Source organism: Typopeltis vanoorti, chromosome 21 (assembly GCF_054136105.1).
Source record: "Typopeltis vanoorti isolate ZY-2024b chromosome 21, IOZ_Tvanoo_1.0, whole genome shotgun sequence".
Lineage (NCBI taxonomy): Eukaryota > Metazoa > Arthropoda > Arachnida > Uropygi > Thelyphonidae > Typopeltis > Typopeltis vanoorti.
Genome location: NC_143569.1, coordinates 1,266,660 through 1,291,863, shown reverse-complemented (window position 1 = coordinate 1,291,863; position 25,204 = coordinate 1,266,660). Strand labels below are relative to the sequence as shown.

The 25,204-nt window shown below is 36.7% G+C and overlaps 1 protein-coding gene across 6 annotated transcripts in view; it reads right to left on the bottom strand.

Moving 5' to 3' along the window:
- Window positions 1–20,103: 20,103 nt before the first annotated feature.
- LOC150094596 (uncharacterized) overlaps window positions 20,104–25,204 on the bottom strand; it is a 700,870-nt gene continuing 695,769 nt past the window's right edge. For all 6 annotated transcript variants that reach the window (XM_090411629.1, XM_090411628.1, XM_090411625.1 and 3 more), the window contains one exon: window positions 20,104–23,055. In XM_090411629.1, the coding sequence (XP_090267755.1) occupies window positions 22,981–23,055 (75 nt within the window). In that variant the 3' untranslated portion in view covers window positions 20,104–22,980. The remainder of the gene's footprint in view (window positions 23,056–25,204) is intronic.

The following is a 25,204-nucleotide window of genomic DNA, read 5'->3' as shown; positions in this document are numbered from 1 at the left end:
ACAACATATTAACAGACATACAAAGAAAAGATGCCCCATGAAAACAACTTAAGAAGTCACCAAACAATATCGCTTTACAAGCTGAATACAAAAGAAAACCGAATCTCCTAACAACACAGATTAGAACGGCAAAAAGAAACTACTACAGCAACAAATTAACAACAGCCCAGAACGACATAAAGAAAACCTGGAAACCCATAAAGGAAACAATAAAACACAACTTGCGACCCCAAATCCCTCAAACAGCTGGCAAACAACTTTAATCAGCACTTCGTGAACTCTGTCCAAAAACTACAAGAAACAACCCGTCCCCACACAAACGAATATTCTCCACTACGTCCACGAGCAATCCAGTCGATGTGGTTCCCCACAGTAACAAAAGAACTATCACTGGCAATTCAACAAATAAACCCTAACAAAGGACCGGGGATAGACGGAATCAGACCAAAAGACATCAAGAAACACTCAACTGACCTACTTCCAGTTATACAAAAACTGTTAAATAAAATCTTCAAAACGGGACACATACCTGAAACACTGAAGACTGCATTAATCACACCCATACACAAACAGGGAAAAAGAAACATTATAAGTAATTACAGACCCATTGCCACGCTGTCTGCAATCAACCAAATCATGGAGCGCATTGTACATCAGAAACTCTCCACATACGTTGAAAACTTTCAATACACACTGTTGTAACAAGCATACACTAGGCTGCCTTCACACCCTACCATCAGACTGGAAACAGGTGAACCTTGATTCATTACTCTAGAGCAGGGTTTCTCAAACTGTGTTCGCGGAACACAAGTGTTCCGCGGAGGGTGAATAGGTGTTCCGCGAGAAGTTCTGGAATTTGTCATTTTAGTTTTCTAAGCATTTTTCATGAATAAATATTTTATAGTTAAAATATTCTGCGGAGAATAATATTCGTGAATATGTCGAAAAACTCAGACCCAGAACACCTAATAACATCTGCGTATTGTTAATTTTCACACATCGAAACCTTTCAACATTTGGGAATGGGAATGCCGCTGTTTATGACGGGTCATAAAAATTGCTTGCAAGCCCATTACAACAATTGGTGTCATATCCTATTCTCAAAACTGAAGGAAATCACATCTGTGTAGCAAATGTCATTGACCAAGCAGCATATTTTTAAATATGGAAATATTCATGAATTATCGTTAATTTTCCCACATTGAAATCTTTCAACAATCGGAAGAGAGAATACCGCCGTTTATGACCGATCATAAAAATTGCCTGTAAGCCGATTACAACAATGGGCGGAGTGTTCTCAAAACTGAACGAAATAACATCTGCGTTTCAAATGTCAGTGACCAATCAGCAAGGAAGTATAAAGAAAATTTTCTCACTGAAATTGAAGATCAAGGTTGTCTGGATCCCATTCTCAAATATATTAGTACTGAATACTTTCTTCGCAAGTCGTATTGCAGTGTGTAAGTGCTTGTTCTGAAACCGGAGTGCCGTGATTTTTTTAAAAGTAATAGGAATACCGAGTTAAAATCTAATATGAATAAGAGACAAGGCACATTGTTTAATTTTGGTATAGTTCGCCCACGATCAGAGGTCCCTCGACACTTTTGCGCATGTCAGAAAAAGGAGAATCCATTTTCCGATAATAGGGTTGTAAAAATAATCATAATTAAAATTCTGAATATTTTTACGTATTGTTTATGCTAGTATGTTTATTAGTTTTGTTTTCATAACACGCATTGTCGGCACTTGCGATGTGCTCGTTATGGAAATTGTTTTGCTAAAAGTGATATGTAAAGTAGTTAAAAATTTAATGTACTACTTCCCAGATTTGAATAGTTGTGTTACTTTAAACAAATTTATTATGGTTTGAAATATTAAGTTTTGTGTTTTATGAGGACATTCTCTTGTCGCTAACGGAGACAACCATTATTCAGTACTTAGTTTCAGCCATTATACAGTACTTCGTACATGTCAGCCATTATATAGTACTTAGTTTCTCGCTTGCCATGGAGTGCGCATGCTTGCGGAGAAGTTTGATGAGTGATTGACAGCTGACAAGAAAGCGTCCGGTATCTGAGCAACGGCTGTAAACAAGATAGCGTTCGGAAGGATTTTAGAACACAGACCGGCAGATATTTAGGTTCGGAGGAACTTGAAGGAATCGTGGAACTATTAAGTTTTAATGTGGAATAAGTATGTGGATAAATAAAAGGGAAATATTGCTATAAAGCGTTTTAAAAGGAATATTGGAGGAAACACTGATTGAAAGATTTATAGTAGATTCCGAAAAGGGAATCGTAGAACTGTAAGTTTTTTTAATTGGAAGAGTAAGACTGTCAATAAGCATTTAGTGAATAAAAGAAGAATTTGCTATTTACGTTCTAAAGGAATTTTCGAGAAAACTCTGATTAGGAAGTTTCATCTGTATTAAGGACGCCAGATCTGACTATTATTTCTACTGAAGAAAAGAGAAAGAATTAATTCAGGAAGAATTAATGTGTGTTACATAAGTGATGAGAAAGGATCCTGTAAAAATGAAGAATAGAGTCATATATCTATTGAAAAGGGCCTTGACAGAGAAAGAAACTGGCTATGAACATTTTGTGATTGTGCAAACAAAGTGTTTAGTTTAGTCTTAAGTGTAAGTTTATTTTTAAAAGGCCTGGATCCAATTAATTTGTAGTTAGTTATGTAATATTTGTTTGAAGTGTATATATATATATTGTTTTTGTTATATTAAATGTGTTTATTTTGTATTTTGGTCTTGAGTCAGTGATTATTTGGATTCTGAAAGAAAGAGTTAAGATCATTGCACCAATTGGAGTGAACCCTTGTGCATATAATAACATATAGGTGCACTCGGAATTAAAAAAAAATAATTGTTAGAAACAGAGATCATTATCTATGGTAGGAATGATATTAAGATATAATATCTATGAATACTCTATCTATATAAAAATCCACCAATTATTAACAGGGTAATCAATCTGTCTTCTGGGGTGTGTTTGTTTATTATTACAGGTCGGAAAATTTAGCTTTTCTTTTACGAACATTGTAGTTTTTAAAGTGTAACTATTTTGCTTGTATAACAGTTGGAAAAATGTACGTAGAGTATTAACAAAATTAAAAAAGGTATAGCATAAAACAAAAATTTAACGAAATTTATTTTTAAGCAAGTTTTCTATAAAATAAAAATAATTATACAGAAAAACAGAAATTTTTTCAAATGAACTTAGATATTCTAAACTTACAGTTGAGGGAACAGACACTTTAATGTCCTAAACCGATTAATTATTTATGACTTGTTGTGGCTCTTTTAACAAACCCATACAAAAAAAGTTGGAAAAAAATACCATTATCAAATCCTTTTAATCTTATAGTTATCTGAATCGGTGTCTGAATCGCCATCACTTTCACTTAAACTGATCGCCAAAGGTTCGCATAATTCTTCGATAATTCCGTCTCTGTCCCAATACATATTTTCCAATGAGGTGACATGAAAGCAATATTTTCCCCAGTTTGGAACTGTAATACTTTCAATCGCCTGTTCTGAGAGCTTAAAAAGTTTTTCGACATGCAATATCCCCAGTTACGTTGCGATGGCTAATGAAACGTTTCACTTCTGCTCAAACATCAATAGCATTAATATCGCAATGATATGGTGGTAGTCTCAAAGTTAGAAATTCATGCTCTTTGAGCATCGTGCCGAATTTAAATAGTTTAGTTGTGGGCGAGTTTCTTTTGACCAAATTAAGCAATTCAATTTTTCGCATGTCTGGGGAGTGAGAAATGTTATTTGCAGAGAGCCAATCCATAAGAACTTGCTTCTTATTAGACCAAATTGGAACTTTGTTTAATCGAATAAAGTGATATGAAGCGTTATCAATTATAACAACAGCATTTTTAGGAAAGTTTGGAATCAGTTTTTCTTCTGCCCACTTTTCGAAGATCGTAGAATTCATTTACTTATGGTAATTGGCTTTGTATAGTAAGTGTGAATTCGGTAAAAAACCCATTTCTCCACCCGCACACAAAATTATTATGCGCTGCGAGGCATTTCCGGTTTGTAGCACTCCAGATTCTTCTTAAGACTGCCAACATTTTCCATAAGTTAAATTACTATCAATCCAAGTTTCATCTAGATACACAATCGATCTTTTCTCCTCCTTGAAACGACTTATTGCTCTCAAATACTGTGTTCTAGATAAAACAATGTCACTTCGCTCCATGATAAGTTTCCTTTTATTCTGGGACTTTTTAAAACAAAATCCGATTTCATGAAGTATTTTCCTTAAAGTTTCTCTTTTCCAAGGAAAATTAAATTTTTCTTTAAGCACAGGAATCAATTTCGGAACAGTTGGCACTCTTTTCTCGCCCACGTAAAATTCGTGAATAGTTCTTATAACGTCTACATCAAAATCATCCAAGGCTACGGTTTCGATGGTTTTCTTTACTCTTGCGCTTTTTTTTTTTAGGAGATTTAGATTTTGGCTTACCTTCACCTTTTGATTCCTTACGAATTCTTTTAACAGTCGACCCCAATACGCCCGCAATTGCACGTTTTATGACTTGAGAAAGGGGAACAAGGAGACGATTCTTTTTTCGTAGAATGTCAGCACATTATTCAACATTCTTTTGCAAGAGCTACTGAAACGTTTAACAACATAACTTGTTGACTGTACTGGATCAATCATACAAATTAATAATAAAAAATAATGCAAAAAAGCGACAACAAAAATCAAGCTAGTGCTGGTACTAGTACAGCGACAGACAAGAAAGCACATGGTTTCGCATGTTGGCGATCAATTCGTACATCCTTCATTTCTTTCTCCCCTTCAGCATGAATCGACTATTCTTGGCAAAATGTCAAGGAGAGATCTACAAACGGTGGGGAAACTACATTAAGAAATCTCTTATTGAAGGTGTTTGTGACGGAACAGATAGTGAGTCATCCACCACTAGCCTACAAAGTGATCTCCAGGATGTACAAAAGGAGGGGAAAACTACCAGCACACAGGAGAAAAAGTCTGCATTCACTCGTAAGTACTTATATTATAAATATATTTGATGATCAGAATGGGATATGTCAATGAAAATCAGCACAAATTAATTTAATGTTTTCCTGAAGAAACGACATGCTACAAGATTTCATTAGTCCAGTTATTGATAACTAATTTAAATGTAATTTATATTTGTCAACATGCCACACCGTATACATAAGTGTACTAATAATTTTTATGATTATGCCATAATTAATTATTAATACTTATGTTAATGTATGAACTTTAAAAAATTTTGGAAAGGTATTTACGAGTAAATTTGTTGGGACCAGGCCCTCGAGAAAAAAAAAATCAGCTAACGCCTTTTTATTCCCGTATATAGGGAGTAGGCTTTTAAAAAAAAAGAATTCTTCTCACTCTTAACTAATTTTATAATTAATATCTGATTTATTTCGAACTGTTTAATTTTTGTTACTGAACATTTTATCAAATCATTCTTATTACAATTGCTTTTACATTATTTGATGCGGTTTAGTACTTTTCTTACAAGTATTGTTACAATTCATATTTACTTTTGTGTGTTGCAGTCTTTTTTTACTATTTTGTATTATTCATTTACTTTTATATTATTCGACATTTATTTATAATCTTATTGTTCTTCATACTAAAGTTACCTTTACAACACAATTCTATTTGTCTTTATTATAGCTCTGACAAATATTGGAATTTGAATATTATTGAAAAAATACTCATGGATTCTTGTTTAAAGACAGGAACTTTAACACAAGGAGTAAATACTTCTGCTGACACATCTACTTGTATGATTGGAGAAGATATGGAATTGCAAACTGTGGTTTCTTCAAAAGCTAATATTAAAGAACAAGAGTCATCTAAGAACAGACCAAAACGGAAGTACCATGAAAGTTATTTAAATTATGGATTTACGTGTATTAGCAATGCACATGTTCCTGATTCAATGTATGTTTTATGTAATAAAATACTAGTAAACAGTTCTTTGGCTCCAGCTAAACTTCGTAGGCACTTCGAAATGAAACACACTGATTACAAAGGAAAATATATAATTTTTTTTTTAAGAGACGACGTGACTCGCTAGAAAAATCTAAACTTCAAATGGCTCCAATTGAAAATGCAACAGAGGTGACTTTTCGCGTGAGTTATAGCATTGCACTTCATGGTGAAGCTCATACAATTGGTGAGACGCTCATTAAGCCTTGTGTGAAAGACATTGAATCATGCATGTTAAACGAGCTGGTTGCTAAAAAAATAGATGCAGTACAATTATCAAATGATACTGTTTCACGCGGCATCAAAGATCTTTCTGCTGATATAGAAAAAGAGCTAATTCATCGATTTAGACTTTGCAGGGAATATTAATTGCAAATGGATGAATCTACAGAGGTTGCAGGACTCGCTGTATTACTAGTGTTTGTTCGTTACATATTTGATAAAAGTATTGAAAATTTACTCATGTGCGAATATCTACAAGAAAAGAGTACCGGAGAAGATATATTCAACTGTATTAATAATTATGTTATATTATAAAACAGGAAATGGTTGTGAGAAGTGTATTGATATTTGTACAGATGGTGCTCAAGCAATGGTAGGAAAGATGAAGGGAGTTGTAACACGTATCCTGCAAGTAGCTACAAGAGTCACCAAAAGTCACTGTGTTTTGCATAGACAAGCACTAGTAACAAAAAGAATTCCAACATATTTAAAAACTATTTTGGATGAAGCCGTAGAAATGATCAACTATGTAAAATCTCGACCACTTCAATCCAGATTATTTAAAATTTTGTGCGATCAAATGGGTAGTGCACACAACGCACTTTTATTACACACTGAAGTGAGATGGCCATCCAGAAGAAAAGCATTATTGAGGCTTTTTGAACTTCGTAGTGAGTTAATGGTCTTCTTGATGTCACATAATTTGTGACAAGTTTATTGAATTATTAAGAAATTCTTCATGGTTGATAAGTCTTGCATATCTGGCAGATATTTTTACAAAGTGCAATGAAATTAACTTATTATAAGGAAAGAATATTACAATTTTTAATACGAGATAAAATTGCATCTTTTGACAGGAAGTTGCAATTTTGGATTTCTACAGTTGAACAGAATAATTTTGATTGTTTTCTCACCTTGCATGAATTTTTGACTGAAATAAATTCCAAAGTAAGAAGTATCCAACGTAATTTTAGAACACTTGCATGACTTGCAATCAACCCTTTTGCAATATTTTCCAAAATCCAGTGAGGACAATTCCTGGGTTCTGAATCCATTTACAGTGACAGCTAACTCAGCAGGATTCAGCGCAGGTGACTATGAAAATCTGACTTAATTAGTGACTCTGATTTGAAACAAAAATACAAGGAACTGCAATAAATGATTTCTGGACAAATTTGACAGAAGAGTACCCCAGCGTGTCAAAACTAGCTATTCTTGTTTTACTTCCTTTTACAAGAACATATTTATGTGAGACAGGATTTTCATATTATGCTGCAACCATATCAAAGTCCAGGAACAGAATCCACGCTACACCAAATATGAGAATTCAACTTTCTAATATTGTGCCTGATATCAAAAGAATTTGTAATTCAAAGAGCCCAAAACATCGGAGTCATTAAGAACTTAATTTGCAATATACGTGTTTTACTATATTTATGTGTTTTGTTTTTACTAATTAACATTTGACAATAAATGATCGTTTTTTTCTTAATGCTTAGATTTACTCATTTATTTTATTTATATCTACCTACCCTACAAAACCAGCACACTCGAGAAAGTCTGCATTCACTTGTACTTATATTATAAATTTTTGGTGATCAGAATGGGATATGTCAATGAAAATCAGCACAAATTAATTTAATGATGATTTAATTGATGTTTAATTAATTAATAATTTATAATTAATTATCGATTATAAATTAACAATAAAATAAGTAGGAGGAATACTGTTAAAATAAGGAGTACTGTTAATGGTAGCAGATGAGTTCTGGCCATCTAAGGTGGAATTGCAAGGTGCAAATAGTGGTCATGGTTTTGAGGCCGTATGGTGTGAGGTAGGAGTAAACAGGATGAAATATTTAGTTGGGTGTTGCTATAGACCTGGTAATATGGAGGGTAATGAGAAGGAAATGTATAGGCAAATTGGCCTAGCTAGCAAGAAACGAGTTATCATAATGAGCGACTTTAATTATGGTAATATAGACTGGAAGCAAGAGACTGCATCTAGGAGTAAAGAAAATTAATTTTTGGAGTTTTTGAAAGATAATTACCTTAGGCAGCACGTAACGGAGGGTACACGAGGATCAAGAGTATTGGATTTGATCATCTCATCAGATAATGTTATTATAAATGAGGTGTCAAATCTTCCACCAGTTGGTGAGAGTGACCACGTGCAGGGTGACCAGTCATTCGAGGACGTCTGTTAGAAAGGAATATATGTGGAATTATAAAACTGGTAATTACGAAAAGCTCAGGAAATAGCTTGCGATAATAAATTGGAAAGAGGAACTGGATGGAAAGGATATCAATGCTGCTTGAGCCATACTCAAGAACTATTTGGTGGAGGCAATATCAGAGTGTATTCCAAGAGTCAAGAGGGTAAACAGAGTGGGTGTAAAATGGATGAATCAAGAGATAAGGTATGCAATCTGGAAGAAGAAGGTATTATGGAAGAAACACAGAATGAGTATATATAACAACCAGTTGCATGAGAAGTACAAAGAGCAGGCAAAGAAGGTGACTAGCTTGATAAGGGTAGCAAAAATGCAGCATGAGCAGTAGTTAGCTAAAGCGGCCAAAAAAAATCCTAAGTAGTTTTTTCGATATGTCGCCAGTAGAAGAAAGAATGATTATGGTAGGATGGTATTGATTGGTGAAAACGGAGGAATGATAATCGCTGCGGAGGATATAGTTGAGATATTTAGTGAGCAATTTCTAAAGGTATTTCATTCTTGTGAATGTGGCATCATGCAGAACTTGAAAGCAGTGGGAAAGGAGGAGGGACTGTTAGTAAGTGAACAGGAGGTATATGAGGAATCGAATAGACTTGATGTAAATAAGGCTGTGGGACTTGATGCTATTTCACATGTCTTGAGGGAATGTGCCAGAGAGTTAACAACAGCTTTTTGTATATCTTTTCAACATGAGTCTCTCACTGGGTCAAGTTCCAAAAGAGTGGAAAGAGCGTAAAATTGTTCCAATTCATAAGGGAGGTGATAAGAGTAAGGGTTTGAATTATAGACCAGTCTGTGTATCTGGAGTTGTGGTCAAGGTATTAGAGAAGTTAGTTAGGAATAAAGTTCAGAATTGGGTTGACAACAGAAAAATACTCTTTGGCGGCCAGCATAGATTTACTAAAGGAAAATCGTGCTTTAGCAACCTGCTTACTTTTTATAATAAAGTGACGAATGCGTTGGATAAGGGTATTGCATATACAGTGGTATATTTAGATTTTGCAAAGGCGTTTGATAAATTGCCACATGACAAGCTGGTAATTAAATTGGAACGGATGGGATGAACAGTGGATTGGAGATTGGTTGTCTGATAGGTATCAGCGAGTTGTCTATGGAGGAGCGATATCCCAGAAGAGGAAAGTTACTAGTGGTGTACCTCAAGGGTCTGTTTTGGGTCCATTGTTGTTTAATTTGTATGTAAATGATATCTGGAGAGGTCTGAATGGTGATGTGCAGTTGTTTGCAGATGATGCAATGTTGGGCAGAGCTATCAGGAGTAGTGTGGATGCTGTAGCTTTGCAAGAGGACTTGAATACACTGTCCGAATGGGTAAATAAGTGGGGATGTTAATTGAATGTTTCAAAGTGTAAGGTTCTGAAATTTGGGAAGCAGAGATGGGATGTAAACTACACAATCGGTGTGAATATCTTGGAAGAGGTAGAGGAAATGAGAGATCTGGGAGTGATTGTAGACAAGGACCTAAAATTTCGGGGACATGTTACTAAAATAGTGAAGACAACACAGCGGATAATGGGAATGATGTGGAGGACATTGACTTGTAGAAGTAAGGATGTTATGGTTTCCTTTATATAAGGCTTTGATCAGGCCACATATGGATTACTGTGCACAGATCTGGTCACCTGGTTTTCAAAAAGATGAAATTGCGTTGGAAAAAGTTCAGAGGCGATTGACTAAGGTGGTTTCTGGTCTCTGGAATGTAGAGTATGAAGTCAGATTGACAAAATGCAATTTGCAGAAATTGGTGGATAGAAGGAGGAGGGGGGATATGATTGAGACATATAAGCTGTTAAGTGGTTATTACCAGATTAACATCGGGGAGGTTTTACACAGAATGAGTGAGGATAGCAGGAGAACAAGAGGTCATTCCTGGAAGCTGTATATAAGGAGGGTGTGAGCAAGGGAATGAGGAGAAGGTTTTTTGCATGGAGAGTGGTGAGTGATTGGAATGCTTTGCCCGAGAGTGTGGTGTGTGCAGAGACAGTGAATATATTTAAGGCACAGTATGATAAACTGTGTATAACAGTGGACCTCTCACGATGAGTCTTTGACTCCATGGAGGTTTTTATAATAATAATAATAAGCTAAATTACCAATTAATTATTAATTGATACATTACAAAATAAGCAAGGTGCTCTATGAACATTTCAGGATTTGTGAAGTGTTCCATCGTAGTTTGGGAAACCCTACTCTAGAGTACCCTTTTCCACTGGTCAATTGTCTAGATCACATGCTCTTTGCCCCAGGCAAGAACGTTGTGATGTTCTGCTTGTGTATCGCTGCTCTTCCATGGAAACCCAATGAATGGAGTTCTTTTCATACAGTATTAGTACTCACTATGGTGTTACTGGTGCTCTGGAACTCACCAGGGATAGTCTGTGCCAAACGCTTACTGTTTTGGAATATACCATCCGTTTTATCACCCTCCTGTCCCCGTTAATCATTTTCGGCGGCTGCCCTGGATGTTTTCCTGCACTAGTGATGCCAGAACGTCTCAATTTCTTGATCACATCACCAACCCTTGATTCTGGATGCTCTAGTTGAGGGGCAACGGCAACTATGGACATGACACCTCTCTCAAAATCCATGCCATGTTGACATACTTGTTTTCAACCACTACGATGAAATAGTGCTTCATATTATCTGTACACCAGATTTTATTTATTAACAAACCTAGCATTTTCCATAACTTCAAATAACAGAGTTGTTTGGACATTTAATGGTAAACCTTTTTTTTTTTGGTGGACAGGGGATTTGCTGTATGTATACAGGGTGTTCGGGATAAATTTGACAGTTTCGTAAGGAAAAAGAAAATCTTCTTTGTATCTATTAAATTTAATGAATTGACAAAAAAACATTACAGGCAGAGTTAATTACAATACTATCAACAAGATTTACTCAAAATAACCACCATTAGCATCGATCACAGCTTCAATTCTGCTTCGGAACCTCGAACAAGCTGATGCTACAGTCTCCCTGGGAAGGGCCGCAAAAACTGTTTTAATTTTATCCATTAACTGGGCTTTTGTATTACTGGAAGTGCGATTGGTGTCTTTTTCAACTGCGCCCCATACAAAATAATCCATGGGGTTAAGGTCTGGGGAGTTTGGAGGCCAAACATTTGGACTGGTGAAGTCGTAGAAATTTTCAGACAACCATTTTTGACTTTTCCCAGAGGTGTGGCAAGGGGCCGAATCCTGCTGCCATACATACGGCCTACCATTGGCTACCCTTGTTATCCAGGGCTTGACTACAGTTAGCAACTCCACGAACAAAGCCCGAATTCCAATGCCAGGGTTCTTCAACACCTGTTCCTGCAGATTTGCGAGGAATTCTGCTGTACGAACGCAATCAGATCGTCTGCTAGGGATCTTTCTTCTTGCTACATCCTCGTAGTCACCATTGCAAGTCTCTAGTTCATGCCTGATTGTTTTTACTGTATTCAGGGAGCATTGGGCAGCAGTCGTAATATCCTTATTTTGATGGCGGGCACGAATCATCATGATACAAGTTATTCTCTTCCATGATTCAGGTGGGTTCCAGCTATCCATCCTTTCTGACATCTTGTATATGAATGAAGAAGGGTCCAAACTTTTAAATGAAGAGAAGTGTGTGTTAATACATGTAACTTACGGAAAAATATAATTAATTATAAATATGTCAAATTTATCCCGAACACCCTGTATATATATATATATATATTAATATTCATTATTTACTCGGCAGAACTGTATATAAAAAGGAAATTAAATGACTCTATACCGAGAATGACAAGTTTAATGTTAAGATACAACTAGTTTCGTTGAATACATCAACTTCAGATATTACAGGCAAAGAATTAAATAAAAAATAACAGAGACATGATAAAATACATTAACAGATCTAGTATAAAACACGCAAATACATTTACATTTAAAAGAGAGGAATACGTGCTTGAGTTTCAACTGAAGTTGACTACGTGCGAGAGCTGGCGTGAGTGCGCCAGTATTGGATAGTGGCAACGTGCGCGTCAGAGATATTATACCTAAGGCTATTGTTAATATGAGATGAATCAAGCGATCTTTCTCTAGATTCAATTATTTTTCTTTCAAGTTCATCATAGCACACATGGATATTAAAAGTTAGTGGCCAGTCTACGAGGTGTTGGCGGCCCTCTTCGGAGTTGATAGAGAAGAGAACGTGGCTAGAGAGAGAGCACTGGCTCTGGTTCTGTTGTAGGAAACGTCTCTTTTGTGTTCTTCCATGCATAAAAGGATGGATTTAGCTGTCTGGCCGTAGTATGGTCTGCCACAATCACACAAAATCTTGTAGACTCCTGGATACTGAGTAGGGAGATAACGTAGTGAAGCAAGTAGAACTTGCTTCACTACGTTTCTTAAACTTCGTTCCAAACTTAGTAGACCTAAAATGAAACATCTCCCTACTCAGTATCCAGGAGTCTACAATATTCTGTGTGATTGTGGCAGGCCAGACAGCTAAATCCATCCTTTTACACATGGAAGAACACAAAAGAGACATTTCCTACAACAGAACCAGAGGCAGCGCTCTCTCTAGCCACGTTCTCTTCTCTATCAACTCGGATGAGCTTGAAAGAAAAATAATTGAATCTAGAGAAATATCGCTTGATTCATCTCATATTAACAATAGCCTCAGCTATATCTCTGACGCACAAGTTGCCACCATCCAATACTGGCGCACTCACACGTAGTCAACGTCAGTTGGAACTCAAGCACGCATTCCTCTCTTTTAAATGTAAATTTACTTGTGTTTATATTAGACCTGTTAATGTATTTTATCATGTCTGTTATTTTTTATTTAATTCTTTGCCTGTGATACCTGAAGAAGTTGATGTATTAACGAAACTAGTTGTATCTTATCTTAACATTGAACTTGTCATTCTCGGTATGGAGTCATTTAATTTCCTTTTATACACACACACACACACACTAGGGAGGCTCCTCTCCCTGACGCCCCCAACCCGCGTTCCGGACTGGTAGGCCGGTTCTCATTGAACTCTGATGACTCGAAATGGGGGGGGGGGGGCTTACGCCCATGTTAACAAGGTGAAGAGAGCATGAGAGGGGATAGATTTTTAGACATGTTTCCGACACAGGGCGCATCCAGTCTTTATGGCACAGCATGGCTATGATAGTGTCCCCTTGCACACCACTACACAGCCTCCCTACAGGCAACATCTATCAGAATAGATGGCAGTGGATTTGTGTGTCAGCTGGTCTGGTTTGTTCCCATACAATTTGGAGGCAAGCTTACAGAACTTCTTTACTGTATGTTCAAAGATGGGAGAGATAATGGATATCCAGAGTATGTTTGGCATGCCTTTAAGGGATATCATTCACATGGCATGTTGAACATGGAGAGAGAGAGGAGAAATCAGAATCCCTGTCCTTGGAACAAAACATGGCAATAGCCACCACAATAAACAGGGTGATGGTGTTACACTGCTGTAAAAGGATGTCATCCTTTTACAGTAGGAATGCATGCTGAAGTCACCAGATCTCTTTGATTGAAACAAGCCAAATTTTGAAGATGGGTTGACATGACCAGGAGACGTAGTGTGTATCATCAAAATATTGCCCAATCTACAGTTTCGGTAACTGATTTGTCTGGTCTTTAAATTTTGGCTTGAAAGATTCAGGCTCAAAGGGATTTTTAAGTTTGGCACCAAATTCCCATCTGCTATCTGGTAACCAATAAATGTGTTCATAAGTGGAACACCTGGGTTATCCTGAATGCTATACTAGCACTACAGCAAGCCTTGAGCTTGGATTATGGGGAAGGAGAATAGCCAGGAACATCAAGGAGCACTTTCTTGCTCAAGCAGTGTATGCACTCGTGAGGGACACTTGATCCCAGCAATGGTGACCTAGCAATAATTAAAGCAAAAATGATTCAGGAGAAATAGAGGGAATATGAATGAGAAAATAATAGTTGATAGTGTGGAAGGCGTGAGTGACTGCGAAAGTTTAGGAGATGGTTTTGTTTGGGAGTGAATTTAGATTAAGAGTGACTGACCTGCAGAGGGAGATAGATGAGCTGAAAGAGGAGGTGGAATGTCTTGTGAATGAGAGCAGAAGTATGAAAGATAAGATTAGGAGAATGGAAGAGATAAATGCAAGCCGAATCAGAGTATGGGAGAGAGAGAATTTTGGGAGTGTTAGAAGAGGAGAGAAAGGAAACAGCAGAAGAGAGGGAATGAGTGAGAGGTATGTGGGTGCTAGAAGAGGAGAGAATGGAAACAGCAGAAGAGAGGGAATGCTAGAAGACAGAGGATGGAAACAATAGGAGAGACGGAATGAGAGAGGGATATGGAAGTGCTAGAAGTGGAGAAAATGGAAACAGTAGGAGAGAGGGAATGAGAGAGATGTACAGGAGTGCTAGAAGAGGGGATAATGGAAACAGTAGGGGAGAGAGGTATGGGAATGCTAGAAGAGAAAATAGCAGTAGAGGAGAAGGAATAAGAGACTTATGGGAATGAAAGAAGAGGAGAAAATGGAAACAATAGGAAAGAGAGAATGGTAAGAGGTATAATGTATGGCAACTCAATGATCCGTGGTATTCAAGATAGGATGCGTGAGGAGTGTTCGCTAGGAAGAACAATATTAAGAGAGGTGAAAGGGTGGATGAGATGATTGTGATGGTAGGAACAAATGACTTGAGTGGTAATGTAAGTCGGGCAGCAAGAGATATGAGATTTTTGCTCGAGGCTGTACGGAAGAAGACAGAGAGGAAAAATAGTGTGCGTGTTGCCCAGGTATGATATGATAATGATGAGCTGAGCAGAAGAGCGGTGATATTGAATGGTATAATAGCGAGAATGTGTGACAAGAGAGGACTGGTATATGCGGATGCTTGGAGTGCATTTGAGGAAAGAGAGAAATTGTATGTGAGAGACCACTTACATCTGAATGAGGAAGGATGTAGGCATCTGGAGAGATTGCTGTTCTGAACGAGTCAGTGTGTCCCAAGGAGGATGATAGCAGGGGTGGCGGCTTGTGGGAATGGATACTTGGGAGAAGGGAGACGTCAGGTAACAATGAGCCCAGTGGAGGCTAGAAGGGATAATGTTGGGTATAGAAACAGTGGCATTTATATGCTTTATACTAATGCCAGGAGTAGCCGAAATAAAGGAGAGGAATTGGTGGCGCAGATAGCATCAGCCTGGCCAAAAATTATTGGGATCACTGAGACATGGTTGACAGAAGGGGGATATATAATAACAGGAATAGAAGTAGCTGGGTATAGCATTTTTCGTCAGGATAGGAGGGGAAGGCATGGTGGTGAGGTACTGCTTATGATAAGTGATGACCTATGTCCTCTAAGAGTGGTTTTGGAAGGAAGTGAGACAAATGATTTTGAGAGCATATGGTGTGTGAGGTAGAGGTAGGCAAGACAGGATATTTAGTGGGATGTTGCTAGAGACCCAGGAGCACAGAGGATGGGGACCAGGAGATGTTGAGACAGTTCAGCGTGGCAAGTGCAAGAAGAATGATTGTTATGGGGGATTTTAACTACAGTAGTATAAATTGGAGAGAGGAAGATGCATGTAGCAATAGGGAAATGGAATTTCTAGAATTCTTGAGGGACAAATGTCTTAGGCAACATGTAACAGAGAGAACAAGAGGTTCAAGAGTTTTGGATTTGGTTACAGCATCAGAAGAGTTGATAATAACTGAGTTGACATCTCTCCCACCAGTTGGAGAGAGTGACCATATGGTTTTGACTTGGAAAATGAATAGACATGCAGGAGTATCAAAGAGACGGAAAGTTATGTGGAATTATAACGGAGGTGATTATAACAGTCTTAGACATCAACTTCGGGAAGTTTCATGGAGGGAGGAATTGGAAGGCCGGGATATTAGTGCGTGGGAAATTGTGAAAGAATATTTGTTAGCAGCAATGGTAAGTTGCATACCACAAGTGAAGAGGACACAATTTGGAGTAAAGTGGATGACAAACAATATTAAACAGGAATTGCATGCGACAAAGAGGCTATGGAAGAGATGTAAGGAGACAGGTGAAGAGAGGATGCATGAAGAATATAAGACACAGGCCAGAAGAGTGACTAGTGTGGTAAGGAAAGCGAAACTGTAATATGAGAGGAGATTGGTCCTAAGATCCAAAGAAAATCCTAGGGAATTTTTTTAGATATGTGGCCAGTAGGAGGAGAAATGACTGTGGAAAAATATTGTGGGATAAAAATGGGAATAGTTACTGATGCAGAGGAATTGCTCAATGAACACTTTATTAGAGTATTTCATCCTAGAGGAGTCAGTTTTAAAGTTAGAGGGATAGGGCTGGTTCGAGGCTTAGAAGTACAGGAGGAGAGTATGTTTCAGATACTGAGTACTCTGGATGTCAGTAAAGCATTGGGACTGGATGGTATTTCACCACGAGTTTTGAGAGAATGTGCTAGGGAGCTGCCAGTGCCTTTAACCTGGTTTTCAATGAAAGTCTGGCTTCGGCAAAGCTGCCCAGGGAATGGAAGGAAGGTAAGATAGTGCCATTGCATAAGGGAGGTAACAGACTGGAAGTGTCTAATTATAGGCCAGTCTGTGTGTCATCAGTAGTTGTTAAGATCTTGGAGAAAGTAGTGTGGGACCGTATACAGCATTGGGCAGATGAGGGTAATGTTATCTGTGAGAGTTAACATGGATTTGTGAAAGGGCACTCTTGTTTTAGCAATATGCTAGCCTTTTATATTAAAGTTACAAGAACATCAGATGAGGGAAAGGCATATAGTGCAATTTTCTTAGACTTAGCAAAGGCATTTGACAGGGTGCCACATGATAAGCTGATATTTAAGTTGCAGCACATGGATCTGGATGTCACATTGGTCAACTGGATTCAGGAGTGGCTGTCTGATAGGTATCAGAGTTGTGTATGGTGGAGCAGTTTCAAGGAGGCAGAGGGTTACGAGTGAGGTCCCACAGAGCTCAGTACTAGGACCTATATTGTTTAACCTTCATATCAATGACATTGCCAGTGGATTGCAAGGGGATATTCAGTTGTTTGCGGATGATGCGAAGCTGGGAAGGATTATTAGTAATAGTGCAGATGTAGTAGCCCTGCAAGAGGATTTGAATAAGCTAGATAGATGGGCAAATGAATGGGGTGTCAGTTTAATGCAGCAAAATGTAAGGTCTTGAGGTTTGGGAAACATCGATGGGATGCTGCATACTCTATGGGAGGAGTTATACTGGAGGAAGTAGGGGAGACAAGAGATCTGGGATTGATGATTGATAGAAACCTGAAGTTTAGGGGACATATTGCAAAGGTGGTGAAGGTAACACAGAGGATTGCTGCAATTATGAGGACACTGACCTGCAGAGATAAGATGGTTATCATTCCGTTGTATAAGTCTCTGATCACACTTGGACTATTGTTCTCAGATTTGGTTCCCAGGATTTGAAGGGGATAAATTAACTGTGGAAAGGATACAAAAGATGGTTTCAGGACTGTACAAGGATAGTTATGAGGATCGGCTGAGGGAATGTGGACTGCAGAGTTTGGTGGAGAAGGAGAGGTGATATGATTGAGACTTTTAAACTGTTGAGAGGTGGTTACAGGGTTGACACTGGGGAGTTCTTTCGCTTGGTTGAATAGCAGGAAGGAGTGATGACAAGAGACCATCCCTGGAAGTTACAAAAGGAAACTGTGAGCAAGACGGTGACAAGGTTTCTTTGCGTGGAGGGTGGTTGAACCGTGGAATGCATTGCCTGATGGAGTGGCGAGAGCGATCAATGAGTTTAAGGAGTGGTATGATAGACTTTGTGTTTCTTAGGGGGACCTCCGCTCGACGAGTCTTGACAGACTTTATGTTCTTAGGAAGGACCTCCCACGATGAGTCTTTTGACTCTGTGGAGGCCTGAATAATAATAAAGAACATGGGGTGAAAAGTGTATGGGAGAAAAAAGAAATTAGTACAAGGTCACCTTGACAATGAAGAATGGTTCAACACAGACAGGTTTTGGCAGATCTCAGCCAACATTATCCATCTTTGAAGACATGATATAGAACAGTTTGTCTTGTCAATCTTAACACAAGAAACTGAAACATTTGTTCTTGACATTTCAGGGCATTTGATAAGATCGTAAACAGAGAAGTAGAACTACTTTGTAAACCACCAATTTATTGTCTGCCAACCACCCACTATAACTGGGTGACCAGTTTTCCTTTTTAACTGCTTCTTTTTTGATTTCCCCCACAAATGTTTGGGTATCCTAGGGTCCATGTTCTTCATACACTTCAGTGATTACATGATGGCTTCAAATTCTACCCATAGTTCTGTTGATGACAGTATCTTCCATTCTTCATTTCATAAAATCTCGTTCATTTGTAAAATATTTTACAATCTATAAGACCTTTCAATACCTTAAACACTGATCTCCAGAGGGATTGAAGGCAACATTCTCAAATTCAATGTTACCAACATAGAAAAGTCCAATAATCTCTCCCACGTGAAATGGGTTCAGATGTTTCATCTGAACCAACTTTTACCTCATATCTTTCCTGCTCAAGACACTTTACATGTGAGTAGTCTATACTAATCCCAAACCATTTCATTGTTGGGGTGGTGCACCATAACACTATCTCAAAATTCCTGATTATATCTAGAAAAGGATAATTCAGTTAATTGATTGACATTTCATTTTCTCTGCTGCATCCATTCACTTTGTCACAGAATTTCTATTTCTATAAATTAAAGATGCCAAGAAATTATGTTCTTGGTTTTATCCTCTATCCAAGTTTAAACAAACAAAGTTTGTACATGAAGTCACTTCACGACTGGGCTACTTGTATATAGAGGCTAATGACTTCGCATGAATTGCCTTAGTATCCCATAATGCAACGTACATATCCTTACAAACATGTATAATGCCTATGCATTATGGGAAGGGCCACTATCCAGACTGGTTTTGAACTTTATTGAGGTATCATCAGTGGGTGCCAGACTCAGAAATGATACCAAGGTTGAAGTAATGCAGAAGTCATATTTCTATATACAAGTAGTCAAAAGGTGTCACACCTTATTACTAAAATACTCTGGATAGAGATAGATGAAAGTTTTTTTTCACTTGGTTATACTATAAATTAAAGATGCCAAGAAATTATATTCTTGGTTTCATCCTTTATGCAAGTGTAAGCAAAGTTTGTATGTGAAGTCACATGCAAAGGGAAGGTGCCATATTGAGGTCTCATCAAGGGAACGCCAGACCCAGAAATGATATCAAGGTAATGCAGAAGTCATACTGACTCTTAATGAATAAAACAGCAGATTCTCCCTTTATGAGTTGCGTTATGGGATAGTAATAGTAATGAATACTTAGTACTGAAACAGAAATTACATTATTAGATGCTCTCTTCTTAGTATCTAATAAGATCTATTTAAGCCAGACAGATGTAAAAAAAAAAACAAATACATAATGTAATAGTTTTACTTGATTAAGTTTTTTAACTTTAAACATTATGTTTTATACTATGAATAAAATGAAGCACCTAAAAGTTAAAACTATTTCCAAAATCAAATTTTTTTATGTGAAAGAAATACTGCAGTGGTGTGTAAACAGAATCTAATATCAATGTTCTTCATAAACCCAAGGTTTATTTAACTTCACAATAAACTGTTGTTTGTTTACAAGGTTAAATGAACACACAGGAACTTAGGCAGTTCAATTTTACATTGTAATCATATGGTTACAAGTAACAATAACTTTTGACTCTGAAACTCATCCAACATCTCCTAGATTCTTCTAGCCTACGGTCACCTAAAGGGAGGTAATGTAAGGTAAGAGAATTTAGGAGTACACGTATTTTATTCGCTTTGCATTATGGTGTCATTTACATTTCTCTGTAAGTTTCCACAGGGGCGAAAAAAGGGAAGGGAGAATTGTTAATTCACAATATACAACCTTTGTAATAATTTAGGCTCTAATGCCTCGTCTATTGGTATACAGCAAAGAGACAGATAATTAATAACTTGTTCCATATGCCTTTGTATCGAGATGAACTGCGTCTAGTAATTTGTAACACAATACACCTCATTACTGTACATTATCTATACATATTTAGAAGAAATGCTGTGTGTGTGGAAATTATGGGTGTGATTACAGATAACAGTACTCCTCCTCTGGGTGCCTCTTGACGAGAGAGAGAGATACAAAAATATTACCTTTCCATTCCAAGATTAACAAACATATGACTGATGAGAGTATAAGGCCCTAAGATTTTTCCAAACATGGAGGGCTGGAGCAAATACAACAGTACTGTTGTATTTTTGAGCTAATCATTTAATGGACTGAAAAAGAGCACCTATGAAAATTCACAGTATCTGCTTTTTTTTTTTTTTGCCTGCCACCATGTGTTTTTATAGACTTCAAGTTTGCATTTGCAATTCACCAGTTTCTTAGCACACTGTTATGGGCAGTTCAACGTTTCTAATTTACTTCTATTTAGCTAAATGTAGGAACAGAATACATATAGCATACATACGTACATGTGTGTGTGTGGTGGGGAGGACGGCATGCTTATGACTTTTTGGATTGCTTAAGAGCTTCATTAGACTTACCTGAAACCTCCTTCCCCACAAAAGAAAACATCTGAAAAGTGGTTGCACGGTTGAGTGTTTACATCACTCCATGTGCAGTATGTATAAGTTATTTTTCATTTTTAACTCCCTCTCCCCAATTCTGTTTATAGAAATAAAAGCTATGTTTTCTTACTGCTTAATTCACAAATTTCATAATATGCAGATGCATGCAAGGCACAGATATCATTTATGTGCTAAGAAACTAATGCACATGCACTCTGCTTATGATGCCAGACAGCACAATGAGCATCTTTTATATAATCTAAGAATGAGCATCATAAAACTTGGCATGCAACAATGCAGTGCAGGTTAGAAGTAAGGATGTTAGCTGCAAGTGCCATAACAAGAAAACATTTGCACTTTGTCAAAAGTCTGTCTGGTGTACCATGACTGTAACAGAATGAGATGTGATTCCAATAAAATAAAAAGGTGAGAAACAGAATATAACATCACATTATAGTTAAGCCAGAAACACTGGAGTATATGTCACTTATCTGCTCTGAGGAGCACACTCGTAATGAGTAATGCAGGTTTGAGGTAGTACTGCATAATCTGTGCTTATTAAATGTCAAAGAGATATTTTAGCATTTCCCATCCCATAATTTTAGAATTTGCAATTAAACACATGAAAATCTTATATATATATATATAATGAACACGCCATATACACGAATTTTCCCCTCTCTACTATCACACAAGACAGCATTACATCGGTAGTGATTTCCACCACATCACTACTGGTGTAACTTCTCAGCAATGTGCAAATAACAGTTTCAATACAATTTTCCTCGGTGAATTAACATTAATAAAGTACACTTCTTTATCTTTTTTTTTTCCTTTTTTTTTTTTTTTTTTTTTTTTTTTTTTTACAAGAGTTTGCACTTGCCCTTCCTTCACCAAGGCAAAAATCAATAAATGGAAACAAATTTCATGGTGAAGTTAAAATTCACTATGCAAGGGAGTGATGCCCTTATAAAAACAAGAAATTCACTTAGATTCAGAATATATTTCTCTTCTGTACATAGTTAGTGTTTTATGGCAAATATATGCTAATACTCTAGATGTAGTCACAAAAATATACACAAAACAAGTTATCAAATTACAGCAGATGCCACAATATACAGCAAAGAGCTGCATTTTATCTGACATTATATTTCTTTAGCGGATGCTATATTTTAACACTAGAAATAACATCTGTACACAACATCCAACAGCAGGAAGCTGTCTGTTCTATGAAGATGCCAGAGATAGGAATTCCACAGACACTAGATGACTCTGAGACATTTGTACTTAACACTTGAGTTTTTATAAATTTTGTATATAATTTGAGGATGTGCCAGTTTACACGTTGGAAGAAGCCAATTTTGATTTGTTGTGCTGAGAAATGGAAAGAAAACAATGACCAAAAAAAAAAAAAAAACTGGCATGTCCCTTCCACTTCCAGAACAGAAATAATCACTAACTGTCAAAATACAGATGAAAACAAGCTTCCTATACATAAGGACACAGTTCAATTGGGAAGATGCTGCATATCAGAACAGTCTTTAAAGTTGTATAGCAGTTTCCCATAAAAATTTTACAAGTGACTTTCTCAGTAGTCTTTGTGCACTCTGTTCACACAACATATAAACACATGAGCAAAATCGGCAGAACACTTCATTTCCAATAAACAATCACTATATTCCCTCCATTACTTGTGGATGATTCAGCAATGAGCATTTCAGATGAGATAGATGACCACAGTTGTGTCCAGTAGTCAAAGGTCTGCTGTAAAATATTCATTCCTGAGAGTCAATCAGGCTTATAGTAATAGCACATCACAGTTACACCAAATCTATATATATATATATATATATATATATATAAGCAAAGTTTATGTACTGGTAGGTTCCGAAAGTAACTGTTGAAGTAAACTCTTCTTCTGATCGCTGGGTTTAGATTCTTCCACCTGTGAATTAAGAACAATAAAAATAAAGTTCGAAACTGACAAAATAAGTATGTAAACATCATGTGATAAAAACAGTTGTTAGATCAAAACTAAAAATGAAAGTCGTTTAAAATCAACCTTGTTTATAGCAGATTGGATCCATCAAAATAAGTCAAGCCCACTATAATATAAAATATGGAAAAATGATATTGTAAAATAACATTTCATTACCTTTTACTAAGTTCTCTTGCTTTTTTTTTTTTGGGGGGGGGGGGGGGGACATATGCCTGTTATGTCATGCATGCTAGCAAATTTTCTCAATGAAAATTAAATTAATATAGTATGGAACTTATGTTCCAGAATTTCAAATATTAATATATCATTATTATACCCCACAAGTGTTTTAGCTCTCCAGTGCTATCAAGATTTTATTTTTTATTTTTTATTTTAAAACCCAACTCTTCAGCTGCAAAGTGATTTCTAATTATTTGTATATAAGAGTAAAAGCATGGGTAATTCACAAATACAAGTAATTTTCAACAATTAGTGACAGTTTCTGGGTCCACCATGATCTAATCAAGATGCATGAAACCACAGAATCAAGAATGATAAATCAATGTACAATCGGGTCTTTTTATGCAGGAGATATGTTCCACAGAAAACCGCATATAAAAAATCGCACAAAAAAGACCTAACTTACATTGAAAAATGAGGGATATGTTCCATAATGTTCTAAAACCACATAAAACAGAAGCAATGAATTAAAATAAAGCTAAAATCGCATAAAAAGTTTATAAAAATTCAGGAAAATAAGAATGCCTAAGTTTGTTTTAAAGCTTTTTTTTCATCAGGAATTATCGTCGCTATTAGACAATATTTGTGAACTTGTGCAAAATCACTTTCATCACCAGAAGAGATAGTTAGCGCATGAGATCTGTATGGTAAAGGCAATGATTATTCACAAACAGAATTAGCTTCATCCTAGTTCTGTGCCGATTTTTTTCTTCTGACAATGTAATCAGTGATTAAACTTTGTGATGATATTACTAATTTTTTATACAGCTCGTGATATCCAGACATACAGTTCTTGAGCTTCACGTTGGAATTTAAAGGCTCGTTCAGAATTTGTGCTATTAACAAGAAAATGATTTTCCCATTTATCGCACAGTTCAAGACCTTCTCGAATTATATTTGCAGTGAGGGGGACGGGTTTTTATTCCACTTCATTATCGTTTTTTGGATATTCAACAATATCTAAAGTTAATAGATATCCAATAACATTATCGTCACTTAAGGCATTATCCACAAGCATTTGTCTACATCATTCTGGCTAAACGTATGAAAACATTCTCCACCAATTTCATGTGCCAAAGTAATGATTTCAGCTGATAATGTGGATGTTTGAATGGTTGCACTGTTTGCAACACATCCAGGCCAAGCTGCTTTCTAGCAGGCACTTAAAGTTTGTGGTCTTATTTCAGCGATAGTAGATGCAACATAATTTAAACAGTACAAAATAGAATTTATTTTCCAAACATCAGTTACTGTTAATGATTCATTTCCTAGTTTATCCAATATAAATTGAAAAGTGTGCTTAACGTAATATTTTTTGAAAGCAGCAATTATGCCTTGATCTAGTGGATGAATAATGCTTGTTGTATGGGTGGAAAAAAACACTACCTGCACATTTGGATGTTCTAAATGCAGATGACTTGGTGCACTATCAACAATTAATAAAACTTTAAAATCGAGAGCTTTTTGCTTCATATATGTTTCCACTTCTGGTACAAAGCAATTATTCAACCATTCAGTAAATACAACAATTGTTACCCAGGCCTCTGGTATTAGTCATCCAATGTACCGGCAGCTGTTTTAGATCTATGCCTTTTAGAGCACGTGGTCTTAGAGATAGATTTACTAGGAGGGGTTTTCAACATTCATCTCTTGATGCACATTGCTACAAAGTAGCAACGTTACTCGATCTTTGCTTGCTTTAAACCCACTTGCTTTTTTCTCAGACTTTGCAATGCAAGTTCGACTAGACATTTTCTTCCAAAACAATCCTGTTTCATCAGCGTTAAACACTTGATCGGGACAATAGATTAATTTTGGCTAACTTCTCTTTAAAAAATTTTTAGATGCTTCTTTATCTGTTGCTGCAACTTCATGT